Genomic DNA, 19,315 nt, shown 5'->3' with positions numbered 1-19,315 from the left:
GTTAAGAGAAATTAAAAAAAAAAATGCTGAATACTTTTTTTCCTCTCTGAAAAAAAAAAAATGGACACAACTATCAAGTTTCACTTTTCCCCCCTTGCACAACGGCATAGTTCTTTGATACCTTCCAGCCTGTCTACAGAGAGCCTGAGGCCGGTATATAATGACTTCTCTTTGAGGGGGGACACACCTGCCAACCAGGTTGCAAAGATAGGGGTTTTTTTAAACAGGTTTAATTAAGGCTTGATATAGTAATTTTTCCAATAATTTTTGTAGTTCAGAGCAATATGTGTTTCACTGCTGTACACTTCCATTTATCTGGACAAGCTTAAAAGCACTGGCTTTATAGCAATAGAGTCAGAGCAAATAGAAAATCACATTTTGTGAACCTAATGGCTGTTGATGTGAAATCTGGTGTTTTTCTTGTATTACTGCATGAAACTCTCACAAAATAAGTTTCTTTCCGTTTTCTTTTTTTGGGTTGTTAAAGTGAAGTTTGTACTTTTTTCGGAATGTAATTTATTTAAGATTTTGTGCATTTAGTTTTGTATAATATATCTAACAAGTAAAACATCTGCTGACCTGGGATTTCCCATTGCTAAACACAACTGACCTGTTGTGTAACAGGACTTTTAATAAACTATCTGTAAATTAGTTTGAATTCATGACTTCTCTTGCAATTAAGATATACAACAAACATTTCAAACTGAAGCATGTAAAATTATTTTCGAAGTAAAATGCAAGTTTTTACAGCCGAACCTGTTAAACTGAGGATGTAAAATTTTTTTTTTTATATATATAAAAACTTCATCCCCATATGTATCTGTATGTGCATTAAGAATCCAGGAAAAAGTATCCTCATAACTTGCTTCTGTTTACAAATGTTTTGCTGCCTCAAGAGGGTGAGTCAATTGGGGTTTTTTTCATCATCTGGCCACTTCAGTTTTGTGACAGTTGTGTTACTTTGCTTTGTCCCAGCCAGCAGAAGGCAGAGGTAGAAAGGCTGCTTGGGTCACAGGCTGGGTGGCATGGGCCAGAACTGACATAAGACTCGCTTGAAGGTATGCTTTGCCTTGTGCAAGAGGTGATGCATAGTTTGCAACCTAAAATCGCTTCCTCAAACTGGAAAAGGGAATGCAATGTTGTGAGACGCGCAAACTGGAGAAATGTGGCTTCTTGCTGAGCTTTGAGCAATCTTGCACCGATTTGAGCCCAGATTGCTCATTTCCAAACCATCTGCGATACTAATGAGGTGAGGAACTCTGTCAGGCTCGTCCTTTCATGTACAGCTCTAACCTGTGAGCGCCACCACCTCGGCTGAAGAAGTCACCACCCTCAGCTGTCTCCTCTTGCTGGAGTTGACTACCGAAGCAGCTGAACGTGTGGCTTGTGTTTCCTCCGGAGTTGTGTTTGCAGCCTTATGTAGACAACTGTCTCTGTAAATACCCATGATTGCACTAAGAGACCAAGTTTTGAACTGTGGGAGCAAAGCAAGTTGACTTGTGTTTTCCATTGGATCTGTAGCTTTAGCACTATATATGCACTCAAGTACAGCTAAATCCCTTATGGATGAAGCCCCGTGGTGGCTCCTTTCTGAGGAGTGTTCATACAGGGAATTGTTCTATCAAAGTGTGTTTTGGGAGACTCTGAAAAGCCTGAGGACAACTGTGAGGCAGTAATACAAATAGGTGGTGAAACACGTCTGGTCTTTTTACTCCTCTGCTGCCGCCGCTGTTTTGGCTGATGTGGTTCAAATGCTGTCAGGATCTAATTTTACAAAAGTACGGCTTGTTTCAGATTTTATTTATCATGTGTGAAAAGTGTAATGTACCTCACATTACTGTCCCACCTGCTCCAGAAGGGCCAGAGGCAGTGCTCGCTGCTTTACCTTTCAGTAGTGTACTCACGAGGCCTCTGTTCCATGTCTGGTGATTAATTCAAATAAAATGCTGGTTTCCTCTTCAACCATGTTCTTAAAGGAGAGAGGTGGATGTAAGTTTTGTCCTTTCTTTTGTACAGTTTCAGTTCCCTGACTTGCACTTCTGGTTTGTGAAATACTTTCCAAGGCATTAAACTTTAAAAATGTATCTTAACTAATTTTACAACTTCTTACTAAGTGGTGAAGTGCTGAAACGCATCTAATTAGTTTTGCTATTGCAAGGAATACCATGATTTAGGGCAGTATCTCTTAATTATATTCTAACAAAGTCTTGTGAAGAGGCAGAGCTAGCGGCAACAAAAGTCTGCAATTAAGACAGGGTACGTTGCCTGAAATACAAGGTAATTGTCCAGGCAAGATCGTTGGAATAGATTCAGAGACTGTAGTGGCAAATACTCTCTTTAGCTGTTTGGCATATACAGCAGAGAGAGGAACTTCTCAGGGGTGTATTTATTATATGGTACAGACCAGTGTACAGTTAGCCTTAAAGTTGAATGTTTTGTTCTGCAAACTTTCATGGCCTCATCTGGTTTATGGTTTTGTGGTTTTGTTTTTTTTTTTTTTATCTTCCCCTTCCTACAGGCTCTTAGTCCTGTGTAAAGCTGATGGGTGGGAGCAAAGGTAAAGAATGATGTAATGCAGCGGCAGCCAGAAAGCATCTTTTGTTTGAATTGTGAAATGGCTACTCCATAGTCATCTCCCGATGAATCAGATGTGAGGGGCTGCTTTGTGGAATGAACCCTTTGTAACGGCACATCAACTGGAAGCAGGAGGAGACATTCAGTTGAAGAGCTCTTTCTGAAAATGGGTTTAACTTTTCTTTTGCCAGTCACTACCAGCATGACCTCATACACTTCTAGTACAATGGTGTGGCTAAGCCTTTGAGTACACAGCCATTACATCATCGCAGCAAATTAGAGAGGGAGGTGGTGAAAGAGGCCTTATTGTTGTCATGGCCGATGAGATGATCAGGACTCAACTCATTGTTGCCGAGAAGTTGGTGGCTTTGCTGGAGAGTGGTACAGAAAAATTGCTGCTGATTGATAGCCGCCCATTTGTGGAATACAATACGTCCCACATCTTGGATGCCATCAACATCAACTGCTCCAAGCTTATGAAGCGGAGGCTGCAGCAGGACAAAGTTTTGATTACAGAGCTCATTCAGCATTCAGCAAAACACAAGGTAGGGGTCATTTTCCTGTTGTTCCTTGTATGTGTTTAAAAGAGTCCCTGGAAAGCAACTTGTAATAATTTTCCCTTAGGTATTTTGTTTTAAAAAAACAAAATTGGGGGACCGAGTTTTACCGAGCTCTTACCTGATTTAAGATGCTGTTGGTTACTGCTGAGTTTATCTTTGGGATTCTTTGTAGCCTGCTCTCCCCTAAGTGACAGAGTAATGGGGAGGGATTTAGAAATTACTCAGAAAGAATGCTCTCAGGCTTCTTGTATGTCTGGCAAAGCACAGTCCCTTAAATATATGTAATTAAGGCAGGAAACATTCTCATTCTAAACTTTGAAGGATTCTTTGGGGTCCGTGGTGGTAGGGGTTGCTTAGCAAGTGGTCATACAGTTTGCAAAGAAACTAGCTCTGTCAATCCTACAATCTGGCTCCTACTTGCTGTTTAAAATACTTTTCATGTGAGTAGTTTGATGGGTTTTTGGTGATTGCATTGGGGTTTTTTTGGTGGTTTTTTTTTTAAATAGTGTTACTAGTGGAAATAGCTAACCTGTTTAAACTTAATGTGTATCTATGTGTGTTTTCTTTTTTAATCCATTGGTATTTGTTTCAAATGTTTTCATTACAAAAGTAATCTATTACATTCTTGCTTTGACATGTTAAAAAGTGAAGCCTTTTATCATTATTACTACTACTACTATCTAAAGCATATTTTATACATAAAGTTGTACAGATGGCTAAAATGTGTGTGGTTTTAGGCAGTCTAAGGTCTCTTTACTGTTTATACACAAAAAACCCAGAAGCAGAAACTGAGGTAGGGCCTTCTTTCAAAAAGTTTAGTTTTTAAATGAAACAACCAATCTAGCTGAAGGTAAAGCGTTTTACAACTGCCATACAATTACCTAATGGTACAAATTTACAGAGTATGCTTCAGCTTGGGGCAAATAATTTACAAACTCTCAAAGGAATTAAATCTGATCAGGCATATTAAGTATAAAATAAAAACTGTTTTGCATACAGCTACATAAGAAATCTATGTATCTGAACTGCTGCATAGCAAGTATGTGGGAACCCTGATGCAGGTGGTAATGCGGTGCTTTTAATCATCTTCCTCATTCCTATCTTATTCTGAATTACTTGTGCTTCAGATTGAAATTGATTGCAAGCAGGAAGTGGTGGTGTACGACCAAAGCTCTAAAGATGTGACCTCTCTCTCGTCTGACTGCTTTCTTACTGTACTCCTGGGCAAACTGGAGAAGAATTTCAGCTCTGTGTATCTGCTTTCAGGTATGATGTACCAAGAAAAAAAACAAAACACATGAATAAGGAGAAGAAAGGAAATGCTATTGTTATAGCCGATGTGAACACAATTTTGCAACAGTGCTGGTATAAACTTCAGTTATAGCATAGCTTTTCCTGTAGTTCTTTACGCATATAGTGACACTTATAATATGTATAATGCTCAGAAATTACATCTTACAGGGGATATATTACACCACTCATGCTGTATAAATGGAAATTGATCAATACAGCATTTTTTAGATGCATATGTCTGCTATTTTAGGGTCAAAAATAGTAAAAGAAATGTGCTTCCCTGGTCTTCGAAGTATTGTATGTGCTGAGAGGAAAATCTCTTCCTTGCTGAATTGGTAATTACCACAGTAAGAACAAGAGAAACTATCTCCCAGAGTTATGGAGATTATTTTGTATGACTTTTTAAAACTTCAGCTCTTTAGCAGCAGTACTCTGTTTAAGTCTTCTCCCTCATCCCCACCTTCCCCCCCCCTTTTTTTTTTTTTTTAAATCCCCAGTCAAAGCATCCACAGAAATTCAAGTCCTTATAATACAGGATTTGTTGGTGTTAACGTGTGCTTGTGTTGTTATTTCTGTCATGGAACAGTAGACCCAGTGTTCACAAGAAGGAACAAGGAGGGGCATGAAGTAGATCCAGGGCTGAAAGAGAGGATGACGAATACAAGTAGGAAATCCGTTGCAGTGGCTCAATCAGTGATCTAATGAAGTGTGTATATATAGTCTCTGAAATGTTAAAACTACAGTCAGAGACTGAATAATGATGAGGAAAAGCGAAAGAACTCCAGAGAGATGTTTCCTCTTAGCAAGAAGGTTTCACTGAGGTTTGTAGTGACTTCAGATGAAAGTGATAGGGAGGTGGTTGTGTTACTAAGAGAGCTTTTCCCAAACTATTTTGAAGTGAGTACAGAGAAAATGAAGAATTTCTGCACTTGGACAGGTGCATTTGGTGCTCATGTGAGCACAAATTACAGAAAACTAAGTAGGGTCTTGCTTTAGCTATGTTTGGTGCTTCTGTTTTCTTTGCTTTCTTAAGACTTAACGCCTGTGGGTTGTGGACTACAATACTAGATTAAGTAACTCTTCTTCCATATGAGCCACCAAGTAAATGTGCGGTGTCTAGGCACAGTAAATGCTTAATGTGAGATCGCTGAAATATGTGGTTACTACTCCCTTAAATATAAAACTTATTTAAAAAATATGCCAGTCTAGAAGCAGTTCATGCCTCTTAAGATATCCTTTTATTGTTTGAATACCCAACTCTGCTCATCTGTCCTGAGATTTTTTTTTTAATAACCAGAAGTGTACTACAGCTCCATGCAGCAATACAGACTATTTGCAACTTAATTCCTGTGGTGGGAAGAGACCCAGATATCTAAGAATTAGACCTCATGGCAGGGAGGAGTTAGGAGGGAATCCTTAATAAGGTCAAGCAAAGGAGAGTATCACAAAACTTCCCTTCCTTCTACTGTCCCTCTGTAGATTAGTTGCATGAGGCATGGCTTTGATCTTCTTTTTTCTCTGCTGGACCCCGTGAAGGAGGTGGTCAGAATGTCTCCATCTTCAGACTTGCCTGTGGCTCCTGTAGGAATGGACAGTGCCAGGAAGGGAGTGTTCCCCAGCTCCTCAGTGCATAGTCTGGGGAAACACCAGTTGTGTGCATCTTAATGATACTATGAGAAATTGCTTTGTTTTGGTTTTGTTTTGCTTTTTACTTCTAGTATGTGGTGGTTTTTCAAGCTGAAAACGCAACTTAAACCACATGCAAGATACTAGTGCACATCAGCTAGCTGAGGTGAGCTTGGCCACGTGCAGCTGGCAAGGATTAGTTTGGGTGTTAGAGGGAGAGAAAGGGAATCTAATGTGTTACAACCCTCCTTTTATAGAAAGCAGGATTTTTATTTTAGCATGTCAAATGCATTTCTCTTAGCAAAGACTAGATGTGAGAATTTCATCTTATTTTTGGTTAAATAGCTAGTGATGGGGTTATTTATGAATACAGAAACAACTGATGGCTTTAAAACCTATGGTAGAGGAGTATAAGAACAAAAGGGAAATGTAAGGAAAGTGTTTACTACTGACCTAATAGAGCTAAGTGCTTATTTCAGGAAATACACCCAACTAAGATGAATCGGTAGTAAAGTAGTTAATGTCAACTCTATTCCTTCAGCTGTCTAGCGTTTCCTCCTCTTACAATGAGTTTGCTCCTTACATAAGAAAATACCTTTCACAGTCTGGTTGTTTTCTTACTTCTATTAAAAAGCTAGCTACTTAACAAACACACATACACAAGAGACCTTTTGGGATGTGGGGTGAAGGAGAAGGTGCTAGATTCAGTCTTACAGAAAGTTCCTTCAGGCAATTGATACAATGGCTCTAGGAAGCTAGATAAAATGTGTCATCTCAGCAAGCTGATGACGAACTCTCGTAAATATTTATGGCCCATAATGGGGTCAGTGCACCGTGTAAAAAGAAGAACCTTTGGACTTGAGTTTTCCCCATGCCACTCAATCTGGTTTATTTAAAATAGTGACCTTAAGTAAACATTTTGGGGTAGGAAAATATTTTTTTGTTGAGATAGAATAAGGAGCAATTAACAAATATCTGAAATTCCTGCATCTGTTCTTCCTGCCTCCCCCCATTACTGAGCACTCAGTGAGGTGTTTTTTTATTTAGATTGTGCATAAAGGTATGCTCTACCCTGGAGGTTGTTTTTCATTGAACTAACTAATGTAAAGACCTCAAAGGAACCCTTACCAATTAGTTTAAGCTCTTGATCTAACCTCATAAAAATATTTATAATCTGGTGGGGAATGTTCTCAGGAATTTAAATATTTGTTTTGGTTCTTATTTTTTAACAGTGTGCAAAATAGTGAAAGGGTACTGAAGGCTTAACCCCACTCCCATCATTGCATCTACTCTGCAGAGTTAAATAAGATTTAAATACAGGGATGTGACTTGATTCCTTCTCTTCCCATATTTTGAGAACTGGATTTATGGAGTCCTTTTCCTAGTTACAGTATGTTTATGATGTTTCTGCTTGCTCTGTAGAAACAGTTAGGAGAGACTACTGATTGTTGCTTGATGAATTAGCATTATTAAGGCAGTAAACGCCAAGAGCCTTGCTTAAATTATATTCCACTATTTCAGTGGAAATAATTCATGTTTTACTTGCTCTTCCCTACTTCTCTTAATCTGGTTTACTCCAGAGGTCTTCATGATGGTTACCTTTCAAATATTGCCTTTGATGAAGGTGAAGCACAGCTTTTTATTTTGTGGGTTTTTTTAATTTTAGTTTTTGTACAGAAGACTCATGCTAAACAGAAACATTTCTGAAAAAACAGAAATGCCTACCTTTCTGTATTTCCAACCTGAAATTAAAAATTATAGTAGCCTAACACAGAAACACTGTACTGGCTTTGAACTGAAACCAAAAGCAAGAATTCTTGTACTCAGGTTGATATGGAGCAATGGTAAATGTCCAAGAAGGACTAGCTAAACTTCAGAGTACTGTAATGCAGGATCATAGAAGCAGTTTCACTGAACTCTGTAAGAATTTTTTAGCGCTGCAAGACCAGAGTGTATTTTGCCAGCAAACCGTGAAGGACATATTTTTCTGTCAGTCACTGAATTGCCACTTAGACTTGATGTACTGTGGTATTCAATGCCACTGAGAACAACCAATATGGAAAACTTACATAAGGCACCAGACTATGAAGTGTATGGGCAGAAGGGGAGTTAAATATACTGGAAGCCTTTTGTGAGCTTCTAGAATTGCCTGTACAGTTTTATCCCCCCAGTGCCTGTATGCTGAGGTGTAGATTTGTACGTGTCTGTATTCCACTGGAGCCATGCCTTTCATTAAATAGTATCCAGCTGATCTGTAGATGTAATCAGGGTTGTGTATACTCAAATTTTGGCTGTAGAAAACTTGCATCACAGTTGGAGATGAAGCTGCCATCTTTTAGTCAAATGGCAGCTGTTTTGAAAAGTGGTCCATAAACTTCTACGTGCTACTTACTACACAGGTTATCTGTATAATTCAGAGAATTACTAGTAGAGAATTACAGATTTTCTAGGTGCCCAGGATGAAGCCTGCATCTGACTTGCAGAACCACTGGGCACTGAGCTGGGGAGCTGTATGCCTCCCTCCTAAAACCATGGTTGGACTGTGGGTACAGTCACCATGTAAAAAAGTGGCGTTGACAGGTAATTGAGGCCCAAGTGGTGAATTGCCTACTAATCTCTGCTACCCTTCTGCCTATGAAAAATGTCATCAGTAATGTGATTTAATGGATCTTGCTTTCACAGAGCTCTCTGATAAGCTTCTACAGAGCACAAAGCTACTGTGATAAGCAGAAAGACATAAATTATTCATTTTCTATTCAGGGATGAATGCAGGTGACATATGACAGTGAATGAAGTCATAAGCTGAGTATGTAAAGAAACAGCAAACAGAATGAGTTCAGTGAGATTGGGCAAAGGTCCTGGAAACAAAACAGGGACTGTTGCAAAAGGTATGTTTTTGCTGAAACTTCCCAAATCATTGTTTCCCCCTGACCTGTCCCTCACCTAACAAAGTGTGTGTACAAAATGGAAGACTTGCATGGAAGATGCAAGGAGAAGGAAACAAGTCAGGAACTCTTCTACGGTCTTGTTTATGCTGGTACTTCTCTTAAAAATATTTGAAATTGGAAGCCCATTTAAAGGAATCGTAGTATAAAAATGCCAATATCTCTAGGGTACACTTACCATTGTGTTGTCTCTACTTGCCTAAAGCAAAGCTGGATGGAAAAAAAGCCCAGTGCTGTATCCCTGCTTTGTCACCAGAAAAAACATGCCTTGTGGCAGAGGAGCAGGAGATCTTAAGAATATTTTTTTATAGGTAGAGCTGGTCATTTCTATCTCCTGAAGTAACCAGGGCTGCAAGACTGAGCTTTCTTCCCTGCTTCTGGAGTCCCATACGCCAAGTAGGAGGATACCCAGTATGGACCGAAAGATGGCATGAGGTAGCCATGGTTTGTGCTGTTGAATTCTTGTCTAACACCCTCACACCTTTTAACACTTGGATTTGGAGCTTAATAACTTTTGGTTGTGGCCGACTGAAGTTCTGAGCATTCCTTGTAAGTAAGGCTTTGCAGAGAGCCTCAAGGAGAAGAACACGCCTTCAAATGGTGGTCATCGATTAAAATAATTGAGTTGTCTGCAAGTTGAAGTAATTATAGCGAGAATAAGCTGTTAAATATCCTGCTAGTGTTTAGAGAAGGAAGGACAGTTGCACAACGATGCCAGCTTTCCTGATACTCTGACTGGTTGATGACATTGGAAGCAAGTATCTAAAGAAAGAGGTAAAAGTCTTGCAAAGGGAGTGCAGTATTCCCTAAGTGGTCCCGTAACCCATGGAGTATGGCCAGTGTTCGTGGGGAGGAGATGAGAGCGAGAGAGGAGTTTAGCTCTTAATCATCCTGTTCAAAAGCCTCCCTCTCCGTCAATTTTAACGAAAGCCTAGGAAAAGTAGTACCCTTGGCTACAGCCAGTCCTCTGCAAATATCCTCCCACCCTTTGTACTTAAAATGCAGTTTTGAGTATTTGTTTAGTGCCATGATTGTTTTAAGCACTTGAAGAATGGGAGTAGGGTTTATTACTTTCATATGTGTATCCACTTGCTGTCTTTTGAGAGAGAGCAAAGTTTCACTAGCGTGGAACTCTCATAACATTTCTCAAACCCAAGAATAACTTGTTAAGTTTGCTTTTGTTTTGGATACCTCTGGATGCTTGTGAAACTTAATTGACTGAAATTACAACAAGGGTATTTCTCCCCCCCCCCCCCCCCCCTTTAAAGGCTAAATGGGCAAACATGAGTGTCCAATATGCTCTCTTTACTTGTCATTAGCCTGACTTTTCTATATCCCACTTGGGTGGGAGAGGGGGCTTGACCCCATTCTTGCCCCCCCCAAGCCTTGTTTGCTTAACCTGCCTATTAACCTTGTCTTACCAAAGGCAGAAACCCTCCAGGGCAAAGAATTTCCCTTGCTACCGTGCTTGTAAAACACCTGGCATAACGGGGCCACTTTCTGAACGCCGCCGTAATAAAAACACCCCTAGCTTTCCCAAACCATGAAACCTTGAATCCGGTGGAAGGACTCCCCGTGGGTGATGAGAGGGGACGGGAAGGGGAGGGCGGTCGCAGGGATGGCAGCGCTCCGAACCGGGCTCTCCAGCCTGAGCTTATGTAATGGAAAATGGCAAGCATCCCTGTGGAGCGGAGCTGGAATGCGTGAATTGTAATGGCCTGTGGAGGTCTGCAGCTCGTTTAAACAGAGTGGAAACATTGTAGGTTCATAAAACTTTTGAGTCAGAAAGTTTACAACTTTCCTTTCTTGCGGCAAGGGAAAAATCTATACTGCAGCTTTTAGATAAACATTTTAATGTTCAATGGGAATGTGACTGTGAAAGTGCTGTTAAGAGCCTCTGATCTGATTGGAGGCAAAGTAAATGTTAAAGTTCGGGTTTTGTATATTTTGTCTTTGCTACAGTGCTGTTTAAATTTGATTATTTTTTTTAGCATAGTTTTCAGTAATGTTATGTTATGTGCCTGGCACTAATCAGTATTTACAGTAACAAATTCTAAATTGCTATTAGAAGAGGGAAAAAAAAAAAAAGCTAAACATGAATATACTCCACTGCATACCTTTGAATACAAAGTTTGGTAAGGCTTACTTAAAATTACAAGGTCTAAATATTATGTTGTAGAGGCAGTTGCAAACTTTGCTGCTTTTTTATTCTTCTTTTCCTTTAAAAAGGGATACCAATATAATATTTATTAGTATATGGCTATATAAAATTTATGAATAATTAGTGCCATTAAAGAAGATGCAAATTCTGGATTTAATGAAGGTGGTGGAATCTTCTGCCAAGTCCACAAGCTTCAAAGTCTCCTTCTTGGAATCCTTTCCTAGTACATGTATGTAGTCTTTGTTTTTTGACTCATCACTTGGGTCTTAGACCGTTTCCACTCCCTGCTTTAAAATAATTGTGTTTGACGCTGAGTTAACACCGATGAACTGGCAGACAATTAGATCTTGTGGGAAAAGGAGGGAAGTTGCTTCTAGTCTGTTTTCAAGAATTCATTGAAGAAAGCTAATTTCTCCCTTTGGCCTTTTCCGAACGGTCAGAATCCAAAGGCCGGAGTGGGGGGGATGGGGAGAAGAAGAAGCATCTGATTTGAATGGCACTTAAGAGAAATGCCAAAGTATGCTCTCTTACCAATGTGCATTGTCCTTGGGCTTTTCCAGCAGACTCCATGACCTGTGAAAACCAGACACATTCACTGGCTCTTATTTCTCCATCAAGAGCACAAGACGGCATCCCACATGAAGCACGCAGAGCTGCAGGGCCGGCTGGATCTGTGGGGATGTAGTATAAAACACTTCATAGGCTTTTCTTAGCCTGAAGTTTTAGGAAAGCCAAGCTCATAGGAGTTGCCATGTTGTCTGTCTCTCTGCTGTCACCCACAAAAGATGTTTAAGCTTGTTGGTCAGCTTCAATAAGGTTTGACAAAAGGAGTAATTAAATGAAAAAAAGAATCAAGTTCTTGTAAGCCCTATGGAAATGAGCACTGGTACAGTGCAGAGCCTCAAATTAGTGTCTCCCCATGAAAAGTAGTTTCGCGTTGAGCTGAGCTGGTTGTGGATTTAATGGTGTGACCGAGCAGCAGTGCCGCATGGGCCCCAGCTGTGCAAGAAGAGCTCTTGGGAGCTCAGGCTGCAATAGCTGCCCGAGGATCCACCACGAGATGGGCACTGGTGGCAGATAGGATTCTTCAGTTTCTACAGCCCCTCAAATTACTTGGTTGAAAAACATGTTTGTTTAGTGTGAAAGTGGAAAGCTGCTCTTCTGGTCTTTAGGGTCGGTCTCCATTAGTTGCAGAAGGTGGCCAGGACCCTCGTCTCGGTTATCAACATCTTCTCTAGCTGAATCTTTTTTCCCCTCCTCCTCAGCTTTGCTGCCAGGCTCTGGGTGTGAAAGGCAGTTGCATGGGGTTCTCTTTTGAGCTTTAGCTGACAGGCTTATAGGAAACACATGATGTGACGTGAAGACCTTTTTTCTCATCTTTCTTTCATTCCAAGTTGTGTTTCACGGCTGCCTTTACAAAGAATAAGTAAGAAATCCTCCCAGAACAAACACAGCATAAGCTTGTTGGTTACGTTTGCTACTGTTAGAATTTGTATATGCTCTCCTTTTTGTAGATGTCTGTGCTTGGACAGTTATATAGAAAAAGCAGGTTACACCTAATGGGGAGGTCCCCTACTTTCATGTTGCCCTTTCACTGCAGAGTTGTGGGCACGTCAGCTGTTGCACTTTAATTTCACACCCAACCTTAATCCGCCTTCTCTATGAAATGTAGTCAGGTCTCTGTTCCTTTCTGCACTTTGTCAGTATGCACTTGCCTGATTAGCAAGAGCAGCTATGTCTGTAATGTCTTAAGGATAAAACTACTGGTGCAGATCTTTGCAAACACTTGAGGGTGGAAAGGAATTACAGACTTGGCTGTTTCAACAGTAGTTTTAAAAGCAGCTTTAAAGAGATACTAGGATTGCCTCATGATTGATTTCTCTGTACGTTAGAAATACATGCAAGTTCAGACATAGGATGGATGTATGAGGGACCATCTGTGCTATATTCAACATGCATGCCAAGGAAAGACTTACTAAATATGTGTGGATAGGGGAGATGTCACTGAAACAGGCCTGTTTGGCTAACATAACCATTGGTAATTAAAACCAGCCAACAGCCCAGTTACTGTAGTATGTCATGTAAGCATCAGTGAGCTGCTCAAGGTGAACTTTGAAAGCTGGTAGGAGGAGAAAATGGCATTCTCCTCTCTTCCCAGCACCCTGCAGAAAAGGGAAGGTATTTGGGGGAGGTGGAGAGCAGGAGATCAAAGCGGGTACTGGGCTGGTGGATGGGGGAAGTGTGCAGGGTAGATGCAGATGTTGACCTGCTCAATAACAGATGAAATACCACTGGACCAGACACGGTATCCTAAAGACGAAGCTGAGTAACCTGTGTTTGTGTGAGGAAGATGTGTGTTGATGTGAATGAAGAGCAACACTTGCATTTTGAAAACCGAATTTTTAGTAGATTGGTGTTTCTGCTTAACTTTTTTGCTCTTCCCTATGCCAAATCTGTCTCACAAGTACTTGGCCTTCTGTAAGGAAAGAAAAATGCTTTTAGTTTTTAATTCGGAATTATTATGTTTCCTGTGAAGTTGTCTTGTCTAATTTTGATTGGTAGTATCTGTTTGAGTGGCTGGACCCATTTGAAAGAAATATAAAGACAGGAGGAGGAAGAGAAACCAGCATAACATGGAATGAACATAGGAAAAATCTACTATTTTCCCCCCGGTTTTATATCCTATTATGGTGTCATTTAACTGGAATAGTTTTACTGAGTATTGGGTAAAAACAGTAAAATGTTATCTGCACTTCACAACTCCCTATTAATTGTTCAAATCAAGACCTTAGGGCTTAACTGGCCTTTCACTTGCAAACCTCCGTAGTGGTTTACACAGCTACTGTCCCTGCAACTACGGCATCGCAACTGGCAGCACTGTGGAATGCTCCTGGTCCATTTCCATATAACGTAACACAGACGAGCTGATGTAAATGCTTGTGGTTCTCAGTAGTTATTCCTCTGTAATAATTTAGGATTTGTCTCTGATGGTAGTTAAGCTAAGTAGTCAAAAGGATCTGGATGGATTCCATTCCCTTAATGAAAGGTAGCTGTTCCCAAATCAGTAACATTTCTCTGGCTATCATTGTTGCCACCTGATCCCATCTTCTCTCCCTCTCTTCCTGCTGCTGGCAAAGTTAGTTGGGAGTTTTATTTATATGAGGATTTATGCAGTGAATCTATAAGAAAGAATAACTTTTACTGTGGAATTTTGTTGAAACTTTTTCATCCCTTCTGGGTTTGGCCCTATTTTGTTTCCCAAGTTGGCTGAGAAGCGAGCCGAAACTTCTGATACTGAGATTCCTTTAACAATCATACCTTTACAATCATAATCATAGTTAGGAAATGGTAGTGTCTTGATTAAAGGAAGGTCTGTAGTCACCACTTTGCAGAACCATAGCAACAGGGTAATTGAGTAGGTTACCGGATCTTGCCAAATTTCTGCTAATGGATGTGGAGGCTTGTAAGCAAGAAATGCAGGCTGTACTGTAAAGACCTAGGAGGTGTTGGGTTGTCTGCCACACACACAAGGGCTTAGGCTGCAAAACCACTGATAGCTTTTGGCGCCTTAACATGGTTTCGTAGAAACTCTTGTGTTAGTCGCAGCCACAAGAAGTGAACAGAACAAGTCAGCACTGGAATGCGGTACAGGACTGCTGTTCTTTAGACATGCTGCAGCCAGGGGATGCTTGCCACTCAGTTAAAACTGAAATAATTTCCCTAGTCTGTTTATTTTAACAAGCTACCTAAGCAAGAGCTGAGTTACCCTGGGGCAGTTACAGAACTTTGCAGTCTTCTGATGGACCATCTAAAATTAGAGCAGATTTTAATTAATTGATTTTTGTCTCAGAAACATAAGGGACAACCAGCTGAACATCACAATTTACCACTGCTACTTTGATATCTTTTGCTTTCATGTCAGAAAATATATTGGATGATAAAGTCTGAAATCACTTCCATCTCTCATTGCTTTAATTTGCTCCCATAATGATGGAAGTCATCATCCTCAAAGATTTTTTCCTTCAAACTTGGGTAGGGCCTATTATTCAAGTAAGACGGACTTAAGAGTACTGTTAGCTACTTGCTGCCAGCCAAAGGATATAATGACTTACATATGTGCAGTCATGACAGAAGCAACTGCCTATTTAAAACTGAAGAAGGAGATGCATTGTGCTGCCTTATCCTGCTTGACCGTCAAGGTTTTCAGATGTAATGGAACTATTGCATGAGTGGTGATGGAAGAGTCTTCCATTTAATTCATCGATATCAGAAAAAGTAGAGTGAAAACCTTCAAAAGCCTCCAGGGGGGGGGAGGGGGGGGATCTTTTTAAACACAAGCAAAATTTTATAGATATAATACATAAAAGTTACTCCATTTCCTCCTTCTTCTATCTGTAACATTCAAATAGACAAGAAGTTGTTTCATCCTGTTGAATGTCAAGGGAGTTGTTTCAGCTCAACTTCACCATCAAGAATACAAAAAACCTGTACGGTTTATAAGCTATTTAGGAGAGAATACTTTGGAGTTATTTGTCAGTCATCTATTTCTAGGGCCCAGTTACATTTATCAAAGACTTCAGTGAAACTTTGTTAACCCAGTAGCTCTGTTAATGACCTGTAGATTTTTTTTTTCCCCCACAGTTTCAACATACTCTTGTGATTGATTTATTGTTTGCAGAGGCTGGAGTAGTGGTGAGAGAAAGGGTGTTATTTAGAAACTAGGTCCAGAAGAAAAGTGTATTTTTTCTTATTAAAACAAACTGTACAGTGCTGCCAATAGCCCTATTCCACCTGAGGTAGGTAAGGAGATTTAAAGATCAAATTTCCTTTGATGCAAACGTCATCCTCAAATGATGGAATCTGAAACTAAACCAGTCCCATCTTTCTTTAAGGTTCAGTTTTCTATTCTTCATTTCCACCTGTACACTAAATTAATTTTCTAAATGTTTGAAGTTTGGTTTTTGAGGATGGTCCGCTTCATTTACAGAAGTGTAGAGGTAGTCTGAGTGCTTAAAGCACTTTTCTCATAAGAGGCTCCTCATGTAGACTGCGCATAGACTTCAGCTTTGGGGACTCATGGGGGCTGTAATCTGTGTTAGAAAACAGACACATGTGAAATAAATACCTTTTTCTTTCTACACATCTTTAGGTGGTGGTTTTTTTTTTTTTAATACATCTCTATATATATTTTTTAAAAAAGATATATTTTGTAAGTTGATGCAAGCAAATAGTAATGAGTGCATTTCCTTAGAATAGAAATTAGTCTCATAATGACATGACAGTTCAGTGATTGTAAGCATGGATGCTGTTGTTCCAGACCCGTGATGGTGTGTTTCTTGCACTAGAAGAAATTGGTAGTCTAGCAGGATGCATACAGGAGCGTGTTTTGTTGATACGGGTTTTGTTTATGCTTTTTTAAAGCAATTTTTCAATATACACTGATCTAGAATGTGGTTTTCCTATTGTGAGTGCCATAAATCAAAGACAGGTTTGTTGAAAAGCTACTAACTTTTTGCAGTGGTTATAGAAGATGGCAGGGAAGATAGATTGACATTTGAAACAAGTCACTGATTGCATGCTATTTGAAGTCAGCTCACTACTGATACTAATACTAGGTTAAAATATATTCAAAGGAAAGGAGAGCTTATTTGGGAGTATGTGTAAAGATAGGTAATATAATGTCAGAGGTATCTGATTTGAGTTTTGTGGTTGTAATTCGTGTTGTAAAGATCCTGAAGCAACATGTTACTAGCAAAGCATGAGTAGAAAAGTAGAAAGAAGAAACATTACTTTGGAGGGATGGATGTCCCAGAGGAATTGTTGAAGCACCTAATCTTGAATCACTTCAAGTTTGCCTTGACAGAGCCCTAGAATAAAAATAAAATACAAAATTGCTCCTTACACTTATGATGACAGAGTGTGGGTTCCATCTCCCAAAATCTCAGGTTTTTTGCATATTAACTTCTTGCTTAAGTTCTTGTTGCAGTGTTCATGCAGAAGTGAGATCAATCTGTAGGTAGTTGGGAAAATTCTTTTTTTGTTGTTGTTGAACTTTACCCATGTAGTGTTTTACAAAGAAAGCACAGATGTAAAATCTCTTCTTTGCTTGTGCTGCTTATTTGTAAGGAAGAAGACTCAATTCTGTATTTCCAGCTGTGTCAGAGAGAGGCTCCAGAAAGCAGCCAAGGAGCTTCCCAAGAAATAAAGAATGAGCAAATTAAACCAAAGACCGATACTTGATTTCCCTTTCTTCCCCCAATCTCTCAAGGAACTTCTGGGCACCATATCATGCATTAAATTTAATCTGAGAGGTATATAATGCTTATAAATTCAAGGATTGCTTGCTATAACAGAGGGGAAAACATTATGCCATACAGAAGAAAATAAAGGAAGTGTACAAGAGAATTGTTTTGCAAACTCCTTCTGTCATTCGATTGATGCGTTGAACAAGCAGCATCTGTGCCCCTGAACGGGGATGTTGTAAAGCAAAGAGGAGGAAACGCAGCTAATAAGAATAGAAAATGTCAGAGCCAAACCTTTACTGTGTCCCTAGCCTAGGTCCTTCAGTTTAGGGGTATGGCTCTGTGATGGGCAGTGCCTTAGCTTAGCATCCCCCCTGCCCATCCCACACTTTTTTTTTTTCTTTTTGGTAAGTCAGGAGACTGAACAGGAATTGCTGTTCATAAAACTCTTGTTCTGCAATCTGCTTGCTGGCTTTTCTGTTTACTAGATAAAATGGGCTGTTACACATATGGCTATTACCTTGGTATTTTTCTACATTTACTAAAGATACAGATCTTTAAATCCAAAGAATAGGCATAATTCAGGCAATGGTAATGCAAGCCTTGACAAAACAGTACATTATCTTATTCCTGAATAATTTTGATTCACGTCCTCAAACCGTAATAATAGTGAACATAACATTTGGTAACTTTAGCACGTTAATACTTCCTTGATGATAAAAAGGTGCCTTGTTCTGAACAGGTTATAATTACTCTTCCGTCACTTAAAATTCCACCTGTCTCTCTGCTTTAATGTGAGGAAATAGCTTTCCTCAAAAAGGGGACTTTCACTATGGTTTGCGCCTTTCACCCTTACTGGTTGGCTGTTAAATGGTGAAAACAGTCAAAAAAGCCTATAACATACTGACTTAAGCAACTCCCTCCGGTTCTTCAGACTAGTTTGTGAAGATGACATATGAGAATGAGCTGAGCTTGGGGTTTAGCTAGGCTTGGAAAAAGCTAGCTAGCTTTTGTGAGGACATGTTTAGTCGAAGTATAAGTTTGTTGCTGCAGGTTTCTTCAGTTTTGTTTTCTAACTTGTGGGTAAGGCCAATTGGACCACAGTTGGTAGCACAGATTTATAATGCAGCCCTTGTGATGGGAGGGAAGCCAGGAACTAGCTGAGCAAGAAAAAGAAATGGAGCTTGAGCTGCATTGTATGTATTTGTGTCTAGAGCAGTCTCAGCCTCGCTTTTTGTTGCCTTCATGTTCTATAGCAGCTGTGCCATGCTGATGGTGAAACAGCCTAGGAGCATTTTTGATGGTCACTGGGATTTTAGGTGGTCTTAAATGTGTTATCAGTCATTGCACTCTAGTTTTCCCGAATGGTTTAATGCAGTGGCGGGAAATGGTAATGAAAATGTTTTGGAGCCATAATGTGGATAGGGCCTAATAACTGGTGCAGATGAAGAACCAGCTAGCAGTAAAGGGAGTAAAGACTTGTGGTGATTTGCTAGGGGAGTCCATGGCTGGGTGAAGTCTTCCCCTGTAGTCCCCCCTCTGCCTTGCCTCCCCCACTTGAGATAGAGAGACCTTGGCTTGGTGTGGTTTTGAAAGATGCAACCTCTTCCGGTGTGTTGGATGAAATATATTAATTATGGAGCAGCATAGAAAATAAGAATGTCAGATTTTAAAAGCAAACATTAATAACCTCATATTGATGCTTTTACCAAGGTGAGTAAACATGACTTTTTCTTAATGAAGTCTAATTATAGATCTAATACAGAAGGAGGTGTTTAGAAAACAGCTTGCTGGGGCAGAGAGGAAAAGGTGTGAGAGCTTTTGGTGTGGTGGGTGTTGTGGCTGGTTTTTTAAAGTCTTGTTTCCACATATCATTAAGAATGGGAAGAAGCATCGAAAACTTCTGAGGAATGG

At 39.9% G+C, this 19,315-nt stretch overlaps 1 protein-coding gene across 1 annotated transcript in view; it reads left to right on the top strand.

The window, feature by feature from the left end:
- The first annotated feature begins 2,888 nt into the window (after positions 1-2,888).
- The window catches only part of DUSP16 (dual specificity phosphatase 16), a 31,272-nt gene continuing 14,845 nt past the window's right edge, over positions 2,889-19,315 (top strand). The window contains exons 1-2 of the mRNA XM_009491542.1: positions 2,889-3,119; positions 4,262-4,400. Of these exons, the coding sequence (XP_009489817.1) occupies positions 2,889-3,119; positions 4,262-4,400 (370 nt within the window). The remainder of the gene's footprint in view (positions 3,120-4,261; positions 4,401-19,315) is intronic.

This window comes from Pelecanus crispus, chromosome 1 (assembly GCF_030463565.1).
Source record: "Pelecanus crispus isolate bPelCri1 chromosome 1, bPelCri1.pri, whole genome shotgun sequence".
Lineage (NCBI taxonomy): Eukaryota > Metazoa > Chordata > Aves > Pelecaniformes > Pelecanidae > Pelecanus > Pelecanus crispus.
This window is presented reverse-complemented; position numbering and strand designations above follow the sequence as displayed.